This window comes from Salvelinus fontinalis, chromosome 15 (genome assembly GCF_029448725.1).
Source record: "Salvelinus fontinalis isolate EN_2023a chromosome 15, ASM2944872v1, whole genome shotgun sequence".
Lineage (NCBI taxonomy): Eukaryota > Metazoa > Chordata > Actinopteri > Salmoniformes > Salmonidae > Salvelinus > Salvelinus fontinalis.
Genome location: NC_074679.1, coordinates 41,064,582 through 41,089,591, shown reverse-complemented (window position 1 = coordinate 41,089,591; position 25,010 = coordinate 41,064,582). Strand labels below are relative to the sequence as shown.

Genomic DNA, 25,010 nt, shown 5'->3' with positions numbered 1-25,010 from the left:
TCTGCATCTGCCACAAAGTCAAAATTGTCTATAGGATATCGTAAAAATGGATGAAATTAAACTTTTTGGTCTTTATTTAAGGTTGGGGTTAGGCATAATGTTAGCAGTGTGGTTAGGGTTAGATTTAAAATCAGATTTTAGAAATAGGCAGGGTTTAAGACTTTGTGACTGTGTTAACTAGTGACGGCCGTGGCAGCGCTACAGACCAGGAGACAGCCCGACAATGGATCTTCTCACGAAAACGTCTGCAGAGTCTGAACGGTTTGAGCTAGAAACGAACATGATTCCACTATGGGAAAGCTGAGAATCTCACGAACACGTCGGTGTTCTCTGTTTTCACAGGAGCTTCATGGGACTTGTCTCAACTTAGAAACACCAAACGGTTTGGGCTACATACTAACAAATTATTAACCCCACCATCGAAAGCTGAGACTATCCCGAACTGCTTTACGATGCCCACAAGCCTTACAAGACTTGTAAGGAAATGAATGGAAATGAATAGGGCATTTCCACGTCAAAGGTATACCGGTCATTCTACGGTAAATAATAATAATCCTGAGTAACTTTATTATATCTCTCAGATATAAGACAGACACTTAAAAACAGTGTAGTGTATAGTCTTAGGTGTAATAAGAGGTTTTCCTAATAAGAGGCGATCCAATTTTTTTTCTTCAGCGGATGGTCAGGGGGCCGGAACCTAGTTACATTTGTAGACTGCAAATTGACCGCAAGAAGCCCAAACAGATATAATATTTGACTAAAACATAAACACTCAAATCAAATTGTATTTGTCACATACACATGGTTAGCAGATGTTAATGCTAGTGTCGCGAAATGCTTGTGCTTCTAGTTCCGACAATGCAGTAATAACCAACGAGTAACCTAACAATTCCACAACAACTACCTTATACACACAGTGTAAAGGAATGAAAGAGTATGTACATACAAATATATGAATGTGTTACGAATCCCGCCGAGGATGGTGCCTCTTCCTGTTCGGGCGGCGCTCGGCGGTCGTCGTCTCCGGTCTACTAGCTGCCCTTTTCTGTTTTCATTTAGGTTTGTCTAATTGGTTTCACCTGTTTTGTGTTTAGGTTAGGGGGTATTTAAACCCATTTGGCCCGCCGACTTTTGTGCGGGCTTGTTTTTCTGTTTGTTGTGGTGGTGTTTTTTGTATAGTGGATTCGGTCCTGATTTATGTTGGACAGTAATTTTGACGCGCCCGTTGTTGTGTGGCGTAGCCGTTTCAGAGATTATTTCTGGGTGAAATAATAAAATTCCACTTGCACATTATTACCCTGCTCTCTGCACCTGACTCCTTCATTTTCACCATTGGAATTGTGACAGAATGAGTGATGGTACAGAACGGCATTGGCAAGATGCAGTAGATGGTATAGAGTACAGTATATACATATGAGATGAGTAATGAAGGGTATGTAAACATTATATGAAGTGGTATTGTTTAAAGTGGCTAGTGATACATTTTTTACAACAATTTTTACATTATTAAAGTGGCTGGAGTTGAGTCAGTATGTTGGCAGCAGCCACTTAATGTTAGTGGTGGCTGTTTAACAGTCTGATGGCCTTGAGATAGAAGCTGTTTTTCAGTCTCTCGGTCCCTGCTTTGATGCACCTGTACTGACCTCGCCTTCTGGATGATAGCGGGGGGAACAGGCAGGGGCTCGGGTGGTTGTTGTCCTTGATGATCTTTATGGCCTTCCTGTGACATCGGGTGGTGTAGGTGTCCTGGAGGGCAGGTAGTTTTCCCCTGGTGATGCGTTGTGCAGACCTCACTACCCTCTGGAGAACCTTACAGTTGTGGGCGGAGCAGTTGCCGTACCAGGCGGTCATACAGCCTGACATCATGCTCTCGAATGTGCATTTGTAAAAGTTTGTGCGTGCTTTTGGTGACAAGCAAAAATTCTTCAGCCTCCTGAGGTTGAAGAGGCGCTGCTGCGCCTTCTTCACCACGTTGTCTGTGTGGGTGGACCAATTCAGTTTGTCCATGATGTGTACGCCGAGTAACCTAAAACGTACTATCCTCTCCACTACTGTCCCGTCGATGTGGATAGGGGGGTGCTCCCTCTGCTGTTTCCTGAAGTCCACGATCATTTCCTTTGTTTTGTTGACGTTGAGTGTGAGGTTATTTTCCTGACACCACACTCCGAGGGCCCTCACCTCATCCCTGTAGGCCGTCTCGTCGTTGTTGGTAATCAAGCCTACCACTGTAGTGTCGTCTGCAAACTTGATGATTGAGTTGGAGGCGTGCATGGCCACGCAGTCGTGGGTGAACAGGGAGTACAGGAGAGGGCTCAGAATGCACCCTTCTGGGGCCCCAGTGTTGAGGATCAGCGGGGTGGAGATGTTGTTACCTACCCTCACCTACCCTCAGGAAGTCCAGTACCCAGTTGCACAGGGCGGGGTCGAGACCCAGGGTCTCGAGCTTGATGACGTGTTTGGAGGGTACTATGGTGTTAAATGCTGAGCTGTAGTCGATGAACAGCATTCTCACATAGGTATTCCTCTTGTCCAGATGGGTTAGGGCAGTGTGCAGTGTGGTTGCGATTGCGTCGTCTGTGGACCTATTGGGGCGGTAAGCAAATTGGAGTGGGTCTAGGGTGTCCGGTAGGGTGGAGGTGATATGGTCCTTGACTAGTCTCTCAAAGCACTTCATGATGACGGAAGTGAGTGCTACGGGGCGGTAGTCGTTTAGCTCAGTTACCTTAGCTTTCTTGGGAACAGGAACAATGGTGGCCCTCTTGAAGCATATGGGAACAGCAGACTGGGATAAGGATGGATTGAATATGTCCGTAAACACACCAGACAGCTGGTCTGCGCATGCTCTGAGGACGCGGCTGTGGATGCTGTCTGGGCCTGCAGCCTTGCGAGGGTTAACACGTTTAAATGTTTTACTCACGTCGGCTGCAGTGATGGAGAGTCCGCAGGTTTTGGTAGCGGGCCGTGTCAGGGGCACTGTATTGTCCTCAAAGTGAGCAAAGAAGTTGTTTAGTCTGTCTGGGAGCAAGACATCTGGGTCCGCGACGGGGCTGGTTTTCTTTTTGTAATCCGTGATTGACTGTAGACCCTGCCACATACCTCTCGTGTCTGAGTCGTTGAACTCACAAGCTGACCAGACCGGACACGTCGCAAAATATATTTAGAAATCCATGTTATTCAATTATTGCACCCACACTGCTCGCGCGTGCCAATGAGCGTCTGCGATGCCAAGGGCTAAAATAGAACTCCTTTCTATTTCTGACGCAGATCGCGCTGAAAGTCCTGCCTCTACCATCTCCTCATTGGTTTATAGAAGCAGGTACCCTGCTTGAAAGACGAAATGTTTTGCCGGTTGTCGTGGTAAAAGTGTATATGCCAATCACCATATAAGTTCAAAGATGAAAAGGCCTGTAAGGAGGAGAGATGACTAGAAACGATTCGGTTGGCCGTTTTATGTGTGGATTAATTGTCGGAGTAGATGACCTTGTGCGTTTCAGGTAAAATAACAACTCAATGTTTATATCCCAGGACAAATTAGCTAGCAACAGCAAGCTAGCTAAATAGGAAAAATTAGCTGGCAAGTGCAAGCTATCTAGCTAAATGGCCATACATGTTTAATGCTTTTCGACCTGTCCCCAAACTAATGTCATTGGTTCAGAGTTTGTTTTGATATTTTAACCTGCGTGTCATTATCGCATTTGGTGTAGGGGGACAAAATACATTTATGCACGATAGCGCACGATGGCGCACGCGCGCAGCCGGGTTGGGTTCCGTGTCAGTGTTGACATTAAGCCAATAACCTTTCTCCTCATGCTTTAATAGAGCAACTTGTAATCTGGGGTTAGTTGAGCCATTTCTAACATTCAGCATCACTCTGTCAAGGGAAATATAGTATTCTTTCAAACAAAGATATCTACATATATTTCAGTATGTTTTGTATCCCTGGAAATAATCAGAATGCATGTAAACATAACAGTTTTGAAAACCTAGCTTTCTCCCCAAAAAGTGGCCTCTTGCCACTACTTACCCAGGTATGGGGCATGTTGATTATAGGAACAGGGTTTTTTGAGCCGTCTTTGGGTAAGTGGGTGATGGTGTACTGTGACAGTGGGTGCAGGTAGGTCAAAGTTTAATTCGTGGAATGGGGTGTGGTATATTGTATATCTTAAATGTATGCCTACATTCAGATATACACTGAGTGTAGTAAACATTAGGAACACCTTCCTAATATTGAGTGGCACCCCCTTTGCCTCTAAGGACAGCCTCAATTAGTTGGGGCATGGACTCTACAAGGTGTCAAAGCGTTCTACAGGGATGTTGGCCCATGTTGACTCCAATTCTTCCCACAGTTGTGTCAAGTTGTCTGGATGTTCTTTGGGTGGTGGACCATTCTTGATACACACAGGAAACTGTTGAAAAACCCAGCAGCTTTGCAGTTCTTGACACACTCAAACCGGTGCGCCTGGCACCTACTACCATACCCCGTTCAAAGACACTTAAATCTTTTGCCCTGCTCATTCACCCTCTGAATGGCACACATACACAATCCATGTCTCAATTGTCTCAAGGCTCAAAAATCCCTCTAACCTGTCTCCTCCCCTTCATCTACACTGATTGTAGTGGATTTAATCGGCATCAACAAGGGATCATAGTTTTCCCCTTGTCAGTCTATGTCATGGAAAGAACAGGTGTGCCTAATGTTTTGTACCCTCAGTGAAGATCACTCTGTTGATTATCACGTATCCTTCCATGTCTCGACCAGTTGTCTGGGACAGGGATGTTGTTTCGATGGGCCAATTCATAGGCAAGTTCTCTACATTTGATGCGACTAAGCCCATGACACTGGTCTGTGAGATTCCTGATATGTTTAGCAAGCTCAGACCCCATGTCATCAGATAAGACCTTATCCATCATAGCCTCTCTTTCGCAAAAGTACGTGTTTGTTATTTTTTTTGTCAATGTACCCCTTCAGTGTGATTCAGTCTATTTTTTTCATCTCTCGCTGCTGCTCGAATGGACTTCTTCCCTTCTCTCAGATCCCAACTGATGCATAAAGCAATCTTAAAACGACTTTGGTTTAGATACAAGCGTCATGAAACCTAAGACAATAATAATATGTATTGTATGTATTTGACTTAGTCAAAATCTGTTTTTTTGGACCTAACTTGCTTTTCCATGTGGTTTCTTCCTTCACAGACTCCATGAAATGATGACCTCTTCATAAGTATTTGGTCCCATGATTTAAAAAAAGTGATTACCTAGAAACAATGGGTGGCTCAACTAAACCTTTGGCTCAACTTACCCTACTCTCCACTACCCCTGTCACTTCCTGGTTTTGTCACGCTGAAATGTGTCCCCCCTGACACCAAGTCATATTAATGACAAATATTCAGAATGTCCCGTCTGTAAATTAGTTTAACATTTAGATGAAGCTGGCCTGATGTGATGATGATCTCCTGTCAGAATGTAATTGTATCTTTTCACATATTAAAGGAGGCTGGCTCGGAAAGAATGACATCTCTGTCTGTCCTTAGACGCTGATGTCTGGTACTTGCTGTTGTTTAAAGTAATATCATTCTGGTATTTTTCAGTTTTACTGTGTATGCGTTTTGTAAAAATATATGAAATAATTGTCAAAAAGACAAAATATATCAAAGGCTGGCTCAAGTGGAGGAAAGCATATTTATTTCTCTAAAATCCCAATTCAAGACTCTTTATTGCCACATTTATCCTTGCTCGACATCAAGCCCAGAAGACGCACGCACAAGCGTACACACGAATGCATGCGCACACACGCACGCACATACACGGAAAAGCTTGTCATACGTAAATGACATGTCATTGAAGCTAGCCTGCTGATGCTGCAGATATTGTCAAGTCCTCTTATGAAGATCAGCAACAACATCCAAACTTTCTTGTTAATGTTGCCAAGCCCAATTCATTTTTTTAAGCCATTGCGATCTCATTTACTAGGTGTTATTAATTTTTTTTGCAGTGAGATGGCTATTTGGTGTCAATCCACATTATCTTGGCAGCGAGCTGTCATGTTGGTATCAAGTCAGACTAAATCAAATCAAATCAAATTGTATTTGTCACATGCGCTGAATACAACAGGTGTACACCTTACAGTGAAATGCTTACAAGCCCTTAACCAGCAATGCAGTTTTAGTGTTAAGTAAAAAATAGATAAATAAAAAATAGCAGTAACAAATAACTAAATTAATTAAGTAAAATAACAGTAGCAAAGCTATATACAGGGGGTACCGGTACAGAGTCAATGTGCGGGGGGCACTGGTTAGTCGAGGTGATATTTACATGTAGGTAGAGTTAAAGTGACTATGCATAGATGATAAACAGAGAGTAGCAGCAGAGTGAAAGGGGGGGGGGGGGGGATGCAAATAGTCTGGGTAGCCATTTGATTAGCTGTTCAGGAGTCTTATGGCTTGGGGGTAGAAGCTGCTAAGAAGTATTTTGGACATAGACTCCGGTACCGCTTGCCGTGTGGTAGCAGAGAGAACAGTCTATGACTAGGGTGGCTGGAGTCTTTGGTATAGATGTCCTGGATGGCAGGAATCTTGGCCCAAGTGATGTACTGTGCAGTACGCACTACCCGCTGTAGTGCCTTGCGATTGGAGGCCGAGCAGTTGCCATACCAGGCAGTGATGCGACCAGTCAGGATGCTCTTGATGGTGCAGCTGTAGAACTTTTTGAGGATCTGAGGACCCATGCCAAATATTTTCTGTCTCCTGAGGAGGAATAGGGTTTGTTGTGCCCTCTTCACGACTGTCTTGGTGTGTTTGGACCATGATAGTTTGTTGGTGATTTGGACACCAAGGAACTTGAAGCTCTCAACCTGCTCCACTACAGCCCCGTCGATGAGAATGGGGGCATGCTCGGTCCTCCTTTTCCTGTACACACAATCATCTCCTTTGTCTTGGTCACGTTGAGGGAGAGGTTGTTGTCCTGGCACCACACGGCCAGGTCTCTGACCTCCTCCCAATAGGCTGTCTCATCGTTGTCGGTGATCAGGCCTACCACTGTTGTGTCATCAGCAAACTTAATGATGGTGTTGAAGTTGTGCCTGGCCATGCAGTCATGAGTGAACAGGGAGCACGGGAGGGGACTGAGCACGCACCCCTGAGGGGCCCCCGTGTTGAGGATCAGATTGGCAGATGTGTTGTTACCTACCCTTACCACCTGGGTGCGGCCCGTCAGGGAGTCCAGGATCCAGTTGCAGGAGGTGTTTAGTCCCAGGGTCCTTAGCTTAGTGATGAGCTTTGAGAGCACTATGGTGTTGAACGCTGAGCTGTAGTCAATGAATAGCATTCTCACATAGGTGTTCCTTTTATCCAGGTGGGAAAGGGCAGTGTGGAGTGCAATAGAGTTTGCATCATCTGTGGATCTATTGGTGCGGTATGCAAATTGGAGTGGGTCTAGGGTTTCTGTGATAATGGTGTTGATGTGAGCCATGACCAGCCTTTCAATGCACTTCATGGCTACAGACGTGAGTGCTACTGGTCAGTAGTCATTTAGGCAGGTTACCTTAGTGTTCTTGAGCACAGGGACTATGGTGGTCTGCTTGAAACATGTTATTATTACAGACTCAGTCAGGTACAGGTTGAAAAAGTCAGTGAAGACACTTGCCAGTTGGTCTTCACCATTACCTTCTCAGTAAATGGCATTGACATGCCTCAAAAACCTAGATAATACACCTCTCCAAACTGATTGTTCATTTCCCTTAATCATTTCCTGCTTGTTTCTACCATCCATAGGCCTAATGTATGCTAGGCAGGTTACCTTAACATGCAAATATGAAAATGGTGGAGGTAGATTCTAGAAACGGTCAGTCCACTGTCTGTTGGGGTGCTAGGGATGGAACGCATCACGAGAGCTCGGCCTCGCTTTTTTAAACGCCTGTCTTATCCGCTTCAAGTGGAGAATTATGGGCTGTCCTACCACCCCTACCCCCACTCCCTCCACCCATTTTCCCCTTCTCCCATCCTCTCCCCTTTCTCATCCAACCGTTGTTACTTTCCCCGGTCGCCAAGGCAACGGCTGCTCAGCTGAGAAATGGCAGGGGCGCATCGGTAGTGGCTGCGTCGGCAGTGGCTGTAGCAACGGCGGAGGGAGTGGAGGCATCGGCTGGCCCGTCATTAGGTATCTACACAGGCGCTGACAGCAGAGATAATGGCCAATAACCCTGTATTATGTTGGGGAGTAAATGAAAAGTCTCCCGGGACCCAGGGCCTGTCATGCTTCTTCAGTTCCGGGAGTTATGCCTACACCGCCGCCCCAGACAGAAGGCACCAGGCGCGGGGGAGATTCACTGTGCCGTGCCGCACCCCCCCCCCCCCCCCCCCCCCCCCCTCTCTCTCTCATGGATGAACTAGCTAGGACTCTGAGCCTATGGGTAAAGGGTCTGGTTGATAATCAGGAATGTGAGGAAACCATTTCAGTTTGTGGATATTGTTCTTCTTTTGACAAGTAAAATAGGTATGGAAAGATTGATATTGAGAGAGTGAGATGAAGGCACTGATTCATAGTTGCCATTTATTTGTTGTCAAACCTATGAAATATAGGCCTATCGGTTGATGGCCTTAAAGACTATGAAATAGGATGAATCGAATTCAAACAACAAAGTGAATGTATTTGTTCTAACACACTGTAGTACCAAAATGTACACTGTAGAATGTGTCAAATGCATTCTGATGAAAACCTATGCATTTTACATTCATTGCTCAGTCTAGACTGAAGAAATTATGTTTTTGAAAGCACGTGTTCAATGTCCTATTGTGTGGCTGTCCGACTCATCCTACCAGGGATTACTGCATGTGGTATTGTTTAGTATGTGATTTCTCTATGTGCTATTAGCATGCACTTGTACGGGTGTCATAGTCAATTACACGGCGTTGCTGTTCGTCATGTTATCAGGGATAGACTGTACTAAGCTCATCTCCCTGTACCCCGATGCGTCTCTCTAAGGGTGATATTAAACGTGTCTGAAGGGGGTTATGATAGCTCTGGCAATAGCTATTCTCTTTGCTACCTGCACACTCGATGGATGGAGTCAAAATGGCGACAGATAATTCCCCACACCCCTTTCAACGAGGATATGTGCTCCTTCCCTCCTCCTCCCCTCCACTCTTCGTTCTCTTCATCGTCCTTCTTTCCTCCCTCACTCCATTCTGCGTAGTCGCTTGGTTCCGACAACGGGACGCTCCATTGGTCAAGCCCGGTAACAAATGAATATCCGTCTGAGCGCCTGAAATTACTGATGGTTATCTCTCTTTCGCCTCATTGGACAATTCCGCTATCATCCATCTTGGCTTGCTCTCATCCTTCTCTCAAAACCCTTCTCTCCTCTCCTCTCATCCTCTCTTCCCTCTATCTGCTAAAATGACAGTCATTATTTTCGCTGTGTCTGAGAAATGGATGAGAAGGAGGGAGAGACCCATCCCCCTCTTTTTGCTCTTCTTTGATGCTGTGTCTTGTTTCTTTTCTCTCTCTTTTCTCTCTATTTTCGTGGCGATTATATGGCCTTTGCCTCTCCCCATTAGAGGAAATGACTGTAGAGCAGGGTGGCCCTCTCCTCTCACACAGACAGACATGTCACAATACCACCTCAGCTCTTAGAGAGAGACAGAGATTCCTTCTGTAATATTTCCTACTGTATTATGATTTTTTAAATATTTGGCAAATAATTAGTGCATTAGTCTACAATGAACAAAAATTCTGTAGGCCTATGTATTGGCATATTTTGAAAATAGCTCAATATTTTTTGCTCTCTGAGTGCTGAGGCCCAAAAACCTTTTTATCAAATGCAAATGATTTGCTACTAGTCGGGCTAGATATGTCCTTCGCCTCAGTTTGTAATTGGTATAATTGCAGTAACATCTAGCCATGATTGTTCCCACCTGAGCTCTGGTGAAAGGTGATCATGTTTTAATATGGAGCTCATTCTACCATGTAATCACTCCTTTGTGTGGGATATAATCTCCTCCCACAAGCAAAAGAAGCATCTGCACCCCCGGAATACATGTTGTGTGCGTGTGTCATGTTCTGAGCTATTTAAAATAGAATAATGTATACGTGGGCAATTTAACCTTTTTTTGTTTTTCTGGTATTCATATTTTTTGGGGACATGCAGTGTCATTGTATTTTCTGTCAAATAAGACAATGAGCTGGGCCTCAAATAGAGAGGTGGATATATAGAAGTTAACGGTGTTAGCTTGACTGAAGAAGCTTTAGTTGGATACATACTATATACAAGTATCCACCCATCCGTCTCCACAGTTTAATGAGGCCATAACATTTTTTTTACCTTAAAGGGGCAATCAGCAGTTGCTACATTCATTTTTGAACTTATAAACGAATGATATGTACCCGTTGATTCTTGAAGAATGTACAGTATCTTATGAATGCCCCGTGAGCTTAGTTCAACTGTCGTACCCCGTCAGAACCCAAAATATAAGCTTGTCTTACTCCAATGTTCGTAAACAAAGTACATTTACACAAACACTGTAGCCTCAAAATATGGTTAAAACTATCATTTGGATGGTTAGTCCTTACATCTATAGAGGTTACAGTTCCCCAGCACCGTCCCTCAGCTTTTTACCAAAACAGGGGCAGAGAGAATACTTTGTTATTGTTTCTACTGCTGATTGCCACTTTAATCTAATTTGTTCAATATAATTATGACAGTTCATTGCATTTAATGCTTCAGGTTTTGTACATTTCCCTTTTCAAATAAATCAGAAATAAATTCCAAAAGTCGTTAGTGTTTGCATTCAAGGTCAGGATTTTATATAAGGGTATTAGCATACAGCATTAAATTCACTTGAAACGGCCGTCCAGAGTGCGAATTATACCGTGACATTCGGGGGTCAATTTTCTTTCGACAGGACCTACAATGTGTGCGTGCGTCGGCATCATTTAAAAAACAATTGGCTTTAAGATTATGTCATTTAACAGTTTAATGTGTCTCGCACACAACCAAGTCATGATGCTTTCATCTGATTATCAAACAAATCACTTCAAAAAGTAGGTTAAGTAGGTCACCTGTGCACTTTCGTCTCCTTCAAAATAAATCCAGCACTGGGCACCTGTGCCGTTTGAATGGAAAGGGACATCTATTACGAACACCATTCGCGTGATGACATTAAGCCTACAAAGTGCCGTGTATTCATGGAGGTCAAGGGAAGCTAGGCTTCCCTAAGAATGTTAACAATACGAAATGATTTTGTCATTCGCGTGTATTGGTGAGGTTACCATGAATTACACTGAATTATTTACAAGGCTTAATTTTTAATTTTTAATTTTTTACATTGAATCATTTAGTGTATGACTCAAAAAATGATGGCAATCATCCGTTTTTATCACCACTAAGAAACAGCTAGCCATTGGCTGCTAACAGCTGAGAACTGCTAGCCATTGCTGTACATAGTCCATCTGTAAACTACCCACCCAATTTACCTACCTCACCCCCATACTGCTTTTATTTATTTACTTTTCTGCTCTTTTGCACACCAGTATCTCTTCTTGCACATGATCATCTGATGATTTATCACTCCAGTGTTAATCTGCTAAATTGTAATTATTCGATTTATTGCCTACCTCATGCCTTTTGCACACATTGTATATAGATTCTTTTTTTCCTACCATGTTATTGACTTGTTTATTGTTTACTCCATGTGTAACTCTGTGTTGTTGTCTGTTCACACTGCTATGCTTTATCTTGGCCAGGTCGCAGTTGCAAATGAGAACTTGTTCTCAACTAGCCTACCTGGTTAAATAAAGGTGAAATAAATAAAATAAAATAAAAATTGGCTGCTAACAGCTGAGAACTGCTAGCCATTGGCTGCTAACAGCTGAGAACTGCTAGCCATTGGCTGCTAACAGCTGAGAACTGCAAGCTAACTGGCAAGCACAAAAACAGTCAACAACTTCGGGAGTAGAGACCCCTAGAAAATAGTCTGATCGCCCTCTAGTTGTGAAAGTAAGAACTGCCAAAAATGCACAGTCAAAGAGGAGACATAATTATTATGTCAGGAAAAGTAAAAAAAAAAAAAATTTGAGGCATACTAAGACAAGAGAAACGTGAAACAGTGTGTAAATAATAACACATTAGTGCAGGAAATTAAGAAATGTATTCAAATGCTGGAATTAAACGATTAACTATGCAAATGAGCAAAAGCTGTGCGCATTAAGGAAATGGACGCCTGTCTCTAATAAGCGCCTGTTGGGTTCAGTGATTTAAGCAAATAAATGCCTGGCTATTCATTTAAGTTTTACGGTATTTCACTGGAGAAAGCATCCGAGCCAGGCAAACAACGCCCTTCTGTCTTAATATCTGTAGTCCATGTATCTGATGCTGTCTGGCCAAAAATAGTATGACATGTTATATTATTTTTGGGCCAGACAGCATCAGATACATGGACTACACATACTAAGACAGATGGGGTGCTGTTTCGTTCGCTTGGATTCTTTCTCCAGTGAGTCTGTCGGTCGGTGTGCATCTTGGTCAAAACGATCTACATATTCAGAGACGACCTATGTGGCCCTGGTCACCCCCTGTACACGCCACTGTTTCTCTCTCTCTCTCTCTCACTCACCCACTCTCTCTCTCTCTCTCTCTCTCACACTCTCTCTCTCTCTCACTCTCACTCTTTCACACCCTCACACTATCACACTCTCACACTCTCACTCTCTCACTCTCTCACTCTGCACCTCAGCCCTAACGTTACCTGTAATTGAAAAGATGAGAGAATTCATGAAATATAGCTAATGCCCAGAGATCAAAAAGAGCTATCAAATTCAAATTAGCTGGGTATGAAATTGCTTCCAGTGGATGGCGGGAGAGACGGCTTTAAACAGTCACCCGCAGCTTCCACGAAATGGAATAACAATTTTCAGAGGGCGGGATGGAGTGAGAGGGCCGTAAATGGATAATCCACATCCTCGTTGTTTCTTCGAGAGGCTGTACTCTTCCCCAGATTGTCATGTCTTCTTGTCTTTTTGCAACAAAGTGGCCCATACTGACATAGTGGAGCTTAATGTGGATGGGAGAAAGAAAGACACCATTTTGAGTTTGAATGCCTCATATTTTCCCCGTATTACTTCTGCATGTTGTGGTAGCGTGGGCGAACGCCTTGATTTGATACACCACTGGTAGGGAGGGAGTCGAGAATTGGCATTACACATGATTGTAAAGGGAAATATCTCAATCAGCTTCTCTCTTTCCTCTTTTTTCTATCCCTCTCTCATCCTCCCCCGTTTTCCTCCCCCCGCCTCTCTCTCTCGCTCTCATTCTATCTTTCCCTCTGTTCCTCTCTATCCTGCATGTTATGTCATTTATTTTCAGCCCTCTGTGAATAACACTTTTATTCCGATTAACAATTACCGAGCTCGTATGAATAATTCCCCATTTGCTAAGCAATCTGTTTCCATGTAAGGTGTCCTTGTCAGGTGAGGCAGAGAGTGTGTGAGAGAGGGAGAGGGAGAGAGAAAGTGGAGTGTTGTAGTGGGTTTGTTTTGTTGAATATGAATGGACCTGCCCTGGGCCCAGTCCTAGGCATGCTGCTCGTCTCTGTCTCTGTGTGTCACTGTGTTGAGTAAGGCCAACAGATGGTCAACCCTGGAATTCCTCAACGCTTTCGCCTGGTCTCTGGCCAGGTCCACCCTGCTGATAACGCCTCCGACAAAAATGTGTGGGGTGTGTGTTTCTGTGCATGCGTGTTGCATTTTGTGTGTGTGGGTGTATTTTATAATACTACGTTTGTGTGCTCGCGCCAACGTTATCTCACGATTCCCCACCACACTGTTTTGATACACAGCTCCTGGGTTTGTTATAAAAAAATCCCTCCATTCACACCACAAGTACAGCTCCGTTGTCTTTTCCTCTAACCTTTTTTCGAATTACAATAATTAAACTGCACATCCGGCTCAAACGAAGACCCTGTGAATTTTTGTCTAGCTTTTTTTTTTTCTGAATGAAATCGCTCATTGTCAATTAAATACGCTCCTCTTAATTAACAATCTGCAGCTTTCCTGGAGAGAAAAGGTTTTTAGGACTAGTTTATACAGGTAGAGAGGAATGGAGAGAATAGGAGGCATTTTCACGCTTCATGTCCAAATCATCCCAAAGTATAAAAAAAAATGTTTCCAACTCAATGAAGTTACTTATCGATGGTTTGGAGATAAAGCACCAAAATCCTAATATATGGATAACATTGACTTGCATTGGATTGTGCCACAAAAGTCGGAATTTTTAACAGTGGCCAGGTAAATGAAACCTAACCGGGGAAACCATTAATTTTGTAATTTGGGTGAACTATCCCTTTAAACGGTACTTACAGTTGAAGGAAACAACAACATTTTGTTGAACCATTATTTTTCCATAATATTTCTTGGAATTCAAATTCGAAAGATATAAAGAGCAAAAGAAGACACACACACACACACACACACACACACACACACACACACACACACACACACACACACACACACACACACACACACACACACACACACACACACACACACACACACACACACACACACACACACACACACCCGCAATGAGGCCACTTATGGTCAGTGAAGTCTCTTGATGTGTTATACAGTATGAGGGAGAACAGAGAGAAATTGTGTAACCTATACCTTCATGTGAGGGTGTATTTCTGTGTCAGTGTGTGTGTGTGCATGTGTTTGCGCATGTGTCTGTCAATTATGCTAATGCATGGAGAAATGATCCCCTGTGTTTTCTGCTGTTCTCGCAGGGAACCCCAGGTTAATTTCACACAAGCTGTCCACCTGGTATTACAGAGAGGCAAGAAAAAGAAGGGGGGGAGGCTGTGAGAGAGGGAAAGAGATCATGGGAGAGTGAAAAGGTAGAGGGGAAAATTGTATTTATCCAGGCTAGTCTCATTGAGATACAATCTCTTTTTCACAAGAGACCTTGACGAAGGAAAGGGAGGAATGCAGGGAACAGGAAAATGTAGTGGAAAAGGGAGATGTGATGAGAGAAGGAAGTATGGGGAATAGGTAGGGAAAGGTAGAGAGGCAGAGAAAGGTAGAAAACGAGGTGGAGGGAGAGCTAATAGCACCTGCTGAAACGTGCAAAAGGGAGGAGCGAGTCACTGGAGCAGAACGAGAAATGCAGCAGGGCCCTAGACTCGAGAATGTGCACAGAAAGAGAGAGGGAGCGAGAGCAGAGGGATAGAAAGGAAGAAGAGGAGAGAGTCATTGGAGAGAGATGCTGATCTAGGATATTACTTCGCTGAAGCTCCTCAGTGCATTAAATCAGACACTCTCCCCTAGCCATGAGTTCACCAGCAAGATAGAGGAAGATAGATACAGAAGAGCACAAAGTGGATGCTCTAAACTCTGATTTATAGCTACTGCTCTGACCAAAGAGCCTTAATCCAGGGGAAATATTCAGTGAATTTATCATAAATCATTTTGTGTCTAGATTATTTATGGGCAATGACTTATTCATCACAGATTCACTTTTTAACTAAAACCATTACTGCGGTGTCACTGAAGCCAGTCATTTCATTAATGTTTTATTTAAAACAATCCATATTATTAATTAATCAGGGCTATTGTAGTCATTTATCTCAGTCCGTGGTGGGCTGTCATTTTAGTCAGTAGACCCTTCTAGACACACTCTTGAGGTTTTAAATTACTGTGCAGAAATCCAGTGTTTGAGGGTCAAGAGTCGACCTGTCTGGTTTTAGGCTACAGACAGACTGGGTTTAGTTCCATCAGCTGTTTTAGACTTGGGAATCCATCCCAGAGAACTCCCCGACCGATCAATAAGTTAAATCAATTAGGATTTAAGTTAAAGCAAAGTTGAGGAGACATTTTGAGAAGCGTTACCAACCAGGTGGCGGTGCAGTTCTCTCCCCTCAAACAGACAAGATATAGTGGAGCCATAACTTCTTTCTTCTGCCGTTTCTTCTTCTCAGACACTTTTTCGTATGACCCCTTGCCAGGGCTCATCCAGTCTCATCCATCCCCCTTAGAGTTATATAGGAAAGGCTTATGGAGACTGTTAAAATCATTACTGCACCATAAAGTCCATCCACTCCATATATATTACTTATGAAGATATTCTTGGCCTACTCCTTAAGTCCATATTTCAGGACACTTGTTACAGCTATAAAAACCCAGGGGTTGTCTAGCCCGATCTCTATCTTGCTGGTGCATTTTGGCTTCAGTGCGTCCTTCCTGTGTAGCCTACTGGTCTTGCGCCATCTTGGAATGTTAAATACCCTCCTCGCTCACAAACTATACATGTGTTTGTATCTACAGTGCCTTTGGAAAGTATTCAGACCCCTTGACTTTTTCCACATTTGTTCTAAAACGTTTTTTTTGTCATTTTTGATAATTTATTTAAAATATATCACATTTACATAAGTATTCAGACCCTTTGCTTAGTCGTTTGTTGGGGCACCTTTGCCAGCGATTACAGCATCGAGTCTTCTTGGGTAGGACGCTACAAGCTTGGCACACCTGTATTTGGGGAGTTTCTCCCATTTTTCTCTTCAGATCCTCTCAATCTCTGTCGGGTTGGATGGGGAGCGTTGCTGCACAGCTATTTTCAGGTCTCTCCAGAGATGTTAGATTGGGTTCAAGTCTGGGCTCTGGCTGGGCCACTCAAGGACATTCAGAGACTTGTCCTGAAGCCACTCCTGCATTGTCTTGGCTGTGTGCTCAGGGTCGTTGTCCTGTTGGAAGGTGAACCTTCGCCCCCAGTCTGAGGTCCTGAGTGCTCTGGAGCAGGTTTTAATCAAGGATCTCTCTGTACTTTGCGCCGTTCGTCTTTTCCTGGATCCTGACTCATCTCACAGTTCCTGCCACTGAAAACACCGTTCATCTTTGCCTCGATCCTCTCTCCCAGTCCCTGCCGCTGAAAAACATCCCCACAGCATGATGCTGCCACCACCATGCTTCACCGTAGGGATGGTGCCAGGTTTCCTCCAGACGTGACGCTTGGCATTCAAGCCAAAGAGTTCAATCTTGGTATCATCAGACCAGAGAATCTTGTTTCTCATGGTCAAGAGACTTTAGGTGCTTTTTGGCAAACTCCAAGCGGGCTGTCATGCGCATTTTACTGAGGAGTGGCTTCCGTGATGGCTGTCCTTCTGAAAGGTTCTCCCATCTCCACAGAGTGAACTCTGTCAAAGTGACCATCGGGTTCTTGGTCACCTCCAAGACCAAGAAGTTCGGCTGGGCAACCAGTTCTATGAAGAGTCTTGGTGGTTCCAAACTTCTTCCATGTAAGAATGAGAGGCCACGGTGGTCTTGGGGACCTTCAATGCTGTGTAAATGTTTTGGTACCCTTCCTCAGATCTGTGCCTTGACATAATCCTGTCTTGGAACTCTACGGAAGGACAATTCCTTTGACCTCATGGTTTGGTTTTTGACATGCACTGTGAACTGTGTGGGCTTTTATAGACAGGTGTGAGCCTTTCCAGATCATGTCCAATCAATTGAATTTACCACAGATGGACTGCTATCAAGTTGTAGAAACATCTCAAGGATGATCGATGGAAGCAGGATGCACCTGAGCTAAAGTTTTTCGAGTCTCATAGCAAAAGGTCTGAATACTTATGTAAATAAGGTATTTCTGTTTTTATTGTTTATACATTTGCAAAAATGTATAAAAACAGTTTTTGCCTTGTCATTATGTTGTATTGTGTGTAGATTGCTGAGGATAATTTGTATTATTTTTTTTAGAATAGGGCTGTAACGTAACAAAATGTGTAAAAAGTCAAGGGGTCTGAGTACTTTCCGAATGCACTGCATGTTGATTGGATATGAACTGAAACGTCAAATTACAATATTGGTCCAAAGCTAGCTTGGATAGTTGATGCTTAATAGTTTTAGCCCTACCTCTTAATTTGCCAGTCAGTCAGTCAGTCAGTCAGTCAGTCAGTCAGTCACTATCAGTCAGTCACTATCAGTCAGTCAGTCAGTCAGTCAGTCAGCTCCTATGGGCAAAGCTCTGTGGTCACCATGGCTTCATTACCCATGCACACAGACAAAGCTTGTTTAGCCAGCAGTGGGCCACGGAGGGTGGATGGGAGACAGGGAGGGAGGTGGTATGAGGTGGTGGGGTGCCTGGGGGGGGGGGGGGGGGGGGGGGTGGTGTTTGAGTTAGAGAGAGGTCATTCCACTAAGCCTGGGGGAGAAGAACGGATACTCTGAAAGTTAAACTAAACTTTCTTTGAACTGAGCGGATGTCATCTGATCTGTGGTGGGTTTTTTCTATTACAGACTGACTGGTATATCTTTGTCCCTCCTCTCTCATACAGCTAACATGAGATGATACGGCCTCTCGTTATGTATGCACTCTCGTTAAAACACGTTTTGTATTCGTTCCGCATTAATCTCCCTCTTCCAACCAAATCAAAGTGTGTTCCCTAGTCCGAATACATTCTGCAATGTACCCCCTGTACTAGTATGTATCTCTACAGTACAGCACACCTCCCTCCCTCACATAAGCCCAGACTATGTTCCAACTCACCTCCCTCCCTCACATAAGCCCAGACTATGTTCCAACTCACCTCCCTCCCTCACATAACCCCAGACTATGTTCCAACTCACCTCCCTCCCTCACATAAACCCAGACTATGTTCCAACTCACCTCCCTCCCTCACATAATCCCAGACTGTGTCTCACATAAACCCAGACTTTATCTCCCTCCAGTGTGTATTACCCAAGCTGGTATCCCTGTCTCCCCTGTCTTTCTGTCCCCTTCCCTACCTCTCAGTAGTGGAGACAGCCTCTTAGCTCAGGGTGGTTTCCCCCTGCTCTGCTCATTAAATATTGAGCAGTATGGAGGTAATGGATGAGCTCTAACATCTGGTCTGGCCCAGTCTTTAGTTAAAACAACACTTGCGTTAATTAACCATTGATCACAGGAGCCTATCAGGAGAGGCGTTAGGAGGTGCGGTGGTATCTGTGATGTCAGGTTGCCTGGCCGACCTGGAGATAAGATGGGGGGGGGGGGGGGGGGGGGGGGGTTGTGGGTAGTGTTTGCTTGGCTAATCCGTTTGTGATTGGTTAAGTCAGGTGCACCGCTGATATATTAGCTTTGAACCAACTTGTGCAACTGTATGTTTCCACATGATTTTGAATTGCAAGTGCAAACAGCCTTTTTCCCCCCAGACTAGGGTGCCGCTGCACCCATCACAAGATAATGGATGTAGCCTCGAGGAGAGTACATTTAATAACGAGTGTTGTTTATTGTTTGGTTGCCGAATCGGTGTGCCAAAGTGCCATGTCTAACACAGTGGTGTGTTTACTCTGTGAATTAAGATGAGCACTGGAAGAGGTCGCTGCCGAATAACAGCTGGAGGAATGCTACTGTAACTCAGGATGCTGTGGCTTTTCTCTGTCAACATCCCTGCCTAAACGTTCGTAGGAGGCCGGATGGTTAGAGCATCCAATATGTACATCAGACGCCTGGTAAATGCATTCATCAAATACTTTTGAAGACTTGAGGTGCATTTGTTTTAGTTTGCCTAGGACAATAGAACCGGTGGACGGTCCCAAAACTTCAAGCTTAGTCAAGCGCGGTATATTTTCACCAGGTCTAATTAATACAGGAACGTGTGCTTAAGGTACGTGTAAAGGTTCACTCTGGCTCAACCTGATCGTTAACCTATTGTGAGGTCAAATGACGCTCTCCCGGACCTGCCCGATCAGCTCTGGACCTGAGCTATGCCTTCACATTACCAGACCGCACACATAATGCATAGGTGAAAGTGCCATTTTCACTGTGGAATGGATTCCTTTTGAGGAAATGAGGCCTGAAGACACTGTAGCCGCTGTATTCAGAGGATGAAAGACGGAAGCCATTTTGTGTCGACCGGGGCCTTATTGAGTATGCAGAGCACATGTTGTAGCCCAGAGCTGGAGACAGCAAGCACTGGCTGGCTCTGATAAATTCCGCCTGGCCTTGGCTAAACCCACACACTCCCCAGCTTCACTTCACTTAGCAGACAGAGAGCTAATTGAAGATGATCTCACAGATAAGTGCTCGACTGCACTCCCCCCCCCCCCCCCCCCATCCCTTCTCTTCCCTCCTCCCCACCCTATTTCTTTAATTCTCGCTAGCCTTTCACTCTCTCTCTTTTCTTTTGTTTCGTTCTTTCTTTCTCTGTCCTCTGTCTTTGTCACCGCATTTCACTCCCTTCACTCTGTCCTGTCCTGTTTCTCTTTTCTTTTGTCTCAATCTCTCTCTGTCCTCTGTCTTTCCCTCTCGCTTTCTTTTTCTCTCAGCTGCAAAGGCAGTGATACCTTCTCTCCTCTCCTCTAGTCTCTCTCTCTCTCACACACACATTCTCACTTTTTTCTCTCTCTCTCTCTCTCTCTCTCTCCTCTCCTACCTTTTATCGAATTCAAAGCATAACAGACCTGCCATTTCATAAGAAATACCAATTCAAGTGGTGAGATTAGGCTTCTGATGATGTTTGACAATAGCTGTGCATGACACTCTCCAATTATATTTGATGGTCACACTGCCCTGAAACCCGGTCTATCCCATATCTCCTCAGTGTTATTGGTGTCTGTGATGGTCCTTTTTCATGTACCTCACTAAGTGTGTGCTGGTGGTGCTTTTATTGTGTCTTGAGTACATCGTTAAATGTCCTAGGTATCTGGAGAGTCTATATTAGGTTCTAACCTCTCTCTCCTTTTTCTCTTTGGTTTATCTTTATCATTGGGTTCTAACACCTGTTCTCTGCTGTCTGTTCCATTGCAGCACGGGAGGAGAACGTGGCCACGTTCCGCGGCTCCGAGTACTTCTGCTACGACCTGTCCCAGAACCCCATCCAGAGCAGCAGCGACGAGATCACACTCTCCTTCAAGACGTGGCAGCGCAACGGCCTGATCCTCCACACGGGGAAGTCGGCCGACTACGTCAACCTGGCCCTGAAGGATGGGGCGGTGAGCCTGGTCATCAACCTGGGGTCAGGGGCCTTCGAGGCCATCGTGGAGCCCGTCAACGGGAAGTTCAACGACAACACCTGGCACGACGTCAAGGTCACGCGCAACCTGAGACAGGTAATTGTGGCTAGGGAGGGTGAGAGAGGACAGCACTGTGGTGCTAACACATAACGTGTACAAACATGCAAATATATTCAGGACATTCAGGTCAACTGATACTGTAGGATAGGTGGAAGACCCATATATTTTGTTCGTCTTAAATAGATCCGACAGTTCCCAAATATTTTTTATTACGTTATACATTCTCCTGTTCTTTTAGTTTTTTTGGTTCACAAGAATATTTACTTTTTTCAAGACTGTCTCTATTTTTAACCCCATTGATTTACTATTTCCTAAAGACATGGTATATTTCATGCCTACTTTTACCTACTTTCCCGTATTCATTTTCTCCATATTTTCTGAATTCCAAGAACACCAATTTCCGGTCCATTGTTTCTTCGGTCCAGCCCTACAATCCTCGCTCTCGCACTCTCTCTCCCCTCTCCCCTCTCCCTCCTTCACGTCTTATCGTGGGTGCTGGCAGGGAGAAGCTCCAGCCAACCACGACGACTCCTGTTTACCCCAGACTGATCTCTGTCTAGCTGTAAAATCGCCCACAAACCCACATTACGAAATATTCTAATAGTCACGGTCCTGTTCCCTTCCACATCCTCAGTGAGAGTTGGAGGGAGGGTTCTGGCTCAAGGCAAGGGGGCAAAATATAGACTAGGATTTCAACTATGTAAGGGATTGTAGTAATGGTTTTCCTTAAGTTCTAATAATATATTACAAATTATATTTATATTTTTTGTCAAATACAATAATGCCAAATGTTGTCTCTGACATTTCATTGGAAACGTTTTCATATTACTACTATAGTAGTGTTTTTAATCTGATCTCTACTCAGTTTAGGAGAAAGCTCAAAGCTGAAATAGATGCTTTGTGAAGGTGCTGTATGAAATGTAGCTAGTTATATTCCATACAGCTAATTACGCAATCTGGTAAGGGTGTTTCTTCTAAAGGAGCATTATCTCATGGGAAAGTCAAGCAGCTCTTTGGAATCTAAACCAGGTTGATATTCTATGTAAGTATGTATGCTATGTCATCACTTCATCAAGGTCAACTCAAGGTTCATCCCTCTACCTATGGAATTCTCCGGATTTCAAATTGAGCTATATGCCATAAAATATTTCCCTTTTTCTCTTTTACCCACTTTCTCTCTCTATTTATTTTCTTAATTATTTCTCTCTCTCAATCACCCTCTCTCTCTCTCTCTTTTCCCTGAGAACAAGCTTTTGTAGAAAATCACAACTAACCACTCATGGAATGAGTCATTGTCCTACTAACTGTTGGCTAACCAGCTATTGTACTAACAACACCTTAACTCTTCATCATTGTTTATTCATTTATTTAATTTAATTTTTTATTAACAGCCCCTCTGTTCACTATTTAATTTCCTTTCTTCCCCCTTTTCCTCAAAGCAATCAGGCATTGGACACGCTATGGTAAACAAACTCCATTGTCTGGTAGATATCATTCCAATTTTCCTTTTTTTGGGGTTTGCCGTGTGCTCCTTCCTTTCCTTCCCCTCTTCCTTTTTCTTTGACTCTTCATTCTAGACACCATTGTCAAAAAAATGTGGAAATGGGGTTGGTATTTCTTGGCTTTCTTTACATTGGATTCTCTCCCTCCCTCCATCGTTCACGATTTGTTTCTATCGTTCATCTTTCTTTTTCTCACATGAGCTTCTCTCCTCTTCTGCTTTCCTTTCTACAACTTCTTCCTCCCTATCCCAAAGCCCTCCAAATCAAGTCTTTCTTTAGGGCTTACTGTTTGACTAAAACCTCCTTTGCATTCCCTATGTGTTGGCCGATGACTGTCGACCAAACTGCCAGAAGCTTTCCACAACTACAACTACAAAAAAAGAGGAAAGAAAACCCACAAGTTCACCAATGGGAGCTCTGACAGTTGTTTCCAGTACACAGTGGCGCATGGCATGCCTAAACTTCTCAATCCTTCCCTTCGATCTCACACTATCCTCATCCGTTGCTTTCCCAATAACCTGCCTAACTAACACTTAACTCACCTGCCATTCACACTGTCATTTGTGTGTGGTGAATGTTTATAGAAGTGGCGATTCTGATGCTACACCTCCCTTGAAACCCCCCCCCCCCCTCTCATGGCTTTTGGTGTGGTCTGATTGTGTCGTGATTGGGCTTTGGCATGTTCCATCCAGCTGACTTAGAGGATAGACCTTGTTTTGTATTAGCACCCCATTCACTCAACTCATCTTGTTGTTAAGAAAATAACTAACTACAACATGGCTATGATACTCATGGCTTGTTCATATGTAGAATTAGCAACACATCCCTTTTTCGCATGCTTGTCAATGCCTCCACTATCCAGATATCAACTCAAACTTAAACAAGCACAATCAATTTATCCTTGGCGTTGTTGGCATCCTACTAACCCTTCAAATCTAACCAAATGCCAAATCCCCAATGAAATCTCATTTACTAACTTGCATCAAAGTTAAAGAAAATATTCCCACTGACATATTTTCTTTATCTGCCCTGGTTGAGCGTAAGAGTTGACGTACATGACAGAAACACAGAGGAATTCAATGACATGGTCCAGGTTTTGGGACTGGGCCAAACACTTGAAGCCATTACACTAGCGAGCATTACTAAGACACAATATCGAGACAAAAACCTAGTCCCTGTTAGATTAACCTAAGCATAAACCTCTGCCTACACCCTGACCCCCATACCCTCCTTTCTCCCCCAAACCCAAGATGGTCATGAGTGGACTTTCTCCTTCCTGGTTCTTCCCGTTGTCTAGGTGACGATATCAGTTGACGGTATCCTGACGACCACGGGGTATACCCAGGAGGACTACACCATGCTGGGATCCGATGACTTCTTCTACGTGGGTGGAAGCCCCAGTACTGCCGACCTGCCTGGGTCTCCTGTCAGCAACAACTTCATGGGCTGCCTCAAAGAGGTGACACTGCTGCGATATGTACATTTACATTCAAGTGGAACTTGCAGGGTTTTAACAACTTTTGCAGATATGAAACAAATATCAGTAAAAAAAAACATCAAATTCCCAGTTTTTGCTTTAAAACAAACTTTATAAGAGGTTTTAAAAATAGGTTTTATTTGACTCAAAATGTCCTAACTTACAGAAAGGCATTGTTGTCAGAATAGATGGATGCAGTTCAAAGCATGATTACTATACAGTGCATTCAGGAAGTATTTAGACCCCTTGACTTTTTCCACATTTTGTTACGTTACAGCCTTATTCTAAAATGGATTAAATAAAAAATTGTCCTTATCAATCTACACACAATACCTCATAATGACAAAGCAAAAACGGGTTTTTAGAAATGTTTGCAAATGTATTAAAATAAAAAAAAACGAAATTTGTTATTTACATAAGTACTCAGACCCTTTGCTATGAGGCTCGAAATTGAGCTCAGGTGCATCCTGTTTACATTGCTCATCGTTGAGATGTTTTTACAGCTTGATTGGAGCCCACCTGTGGTAAATTCAATTGATTGGACATGATTTGGAAAGGCACACACCTGTCCATATAAGGTCCCACAGTTGACAGTGCATGTCCGAGCAAAAACCAAGCCATGAGGTCAAAGGAATTGTCCGTAGAACTCAGAGAAAGGATTGTGTCGAGGCATAGATCTGGGTACCAAAATATTTCTGCAGCATTGAAGGTCCCCAAGAAAACAGAGGCCATCATTCTTAAATGGAAACCGAGCAATCGAGGGAGAAGTGCTTTGGTCAGGGAGTTGACCAATAACCTGGTTTTTCACTGTGACATAGCTCCAGAGTTGGTTAGCTAGCAAGAAACGTGAATTGCTTTGCAAGCTAGCTGCCTATGCTGAACTTGAATGACTGTTATCCACAGTTAGCCTATCTGTTAGTTGTCAACAGTGCATGACTTGGGCAGGAGCTCACTGGAGCTAAGTACCGGCACCTCAAATGTTCTACTACTTG

General features: G+C 43.8%; 1 protein-coding gene across 24 annotated transcripts in view; it reads left to right on the top strand.

Moving 5' to 3' along the window:
- Positions 1-25,010, top strand: part of nrxn3a (neurexin 3a) — a 444,245-nt gene that overhangs the window by 83,610 nt on the left and 335,625 nt on the right. For all 24 annotated transcript variants that reach the window (XR_008752966.1, XR_008752968.1, XR_008752965.1 and 21 more), the window contains exons 6-7: positions 20,774-21,075; positions 23,839-24,000. Coding sequence is in view for 20 of the 24 variants with exons in the window: in XM_055863842.1 (XP_055719817.1) it covers positions 20,774-21,075; positions 23,839-24,000 (464 nt within the window). In the remaining 4 variants the exon portion in view is untranslated. The remainder of the gene's footprint in view (positions 1-20,773; positions 21,076-23,838; positions 24,001-25,010) is intronic.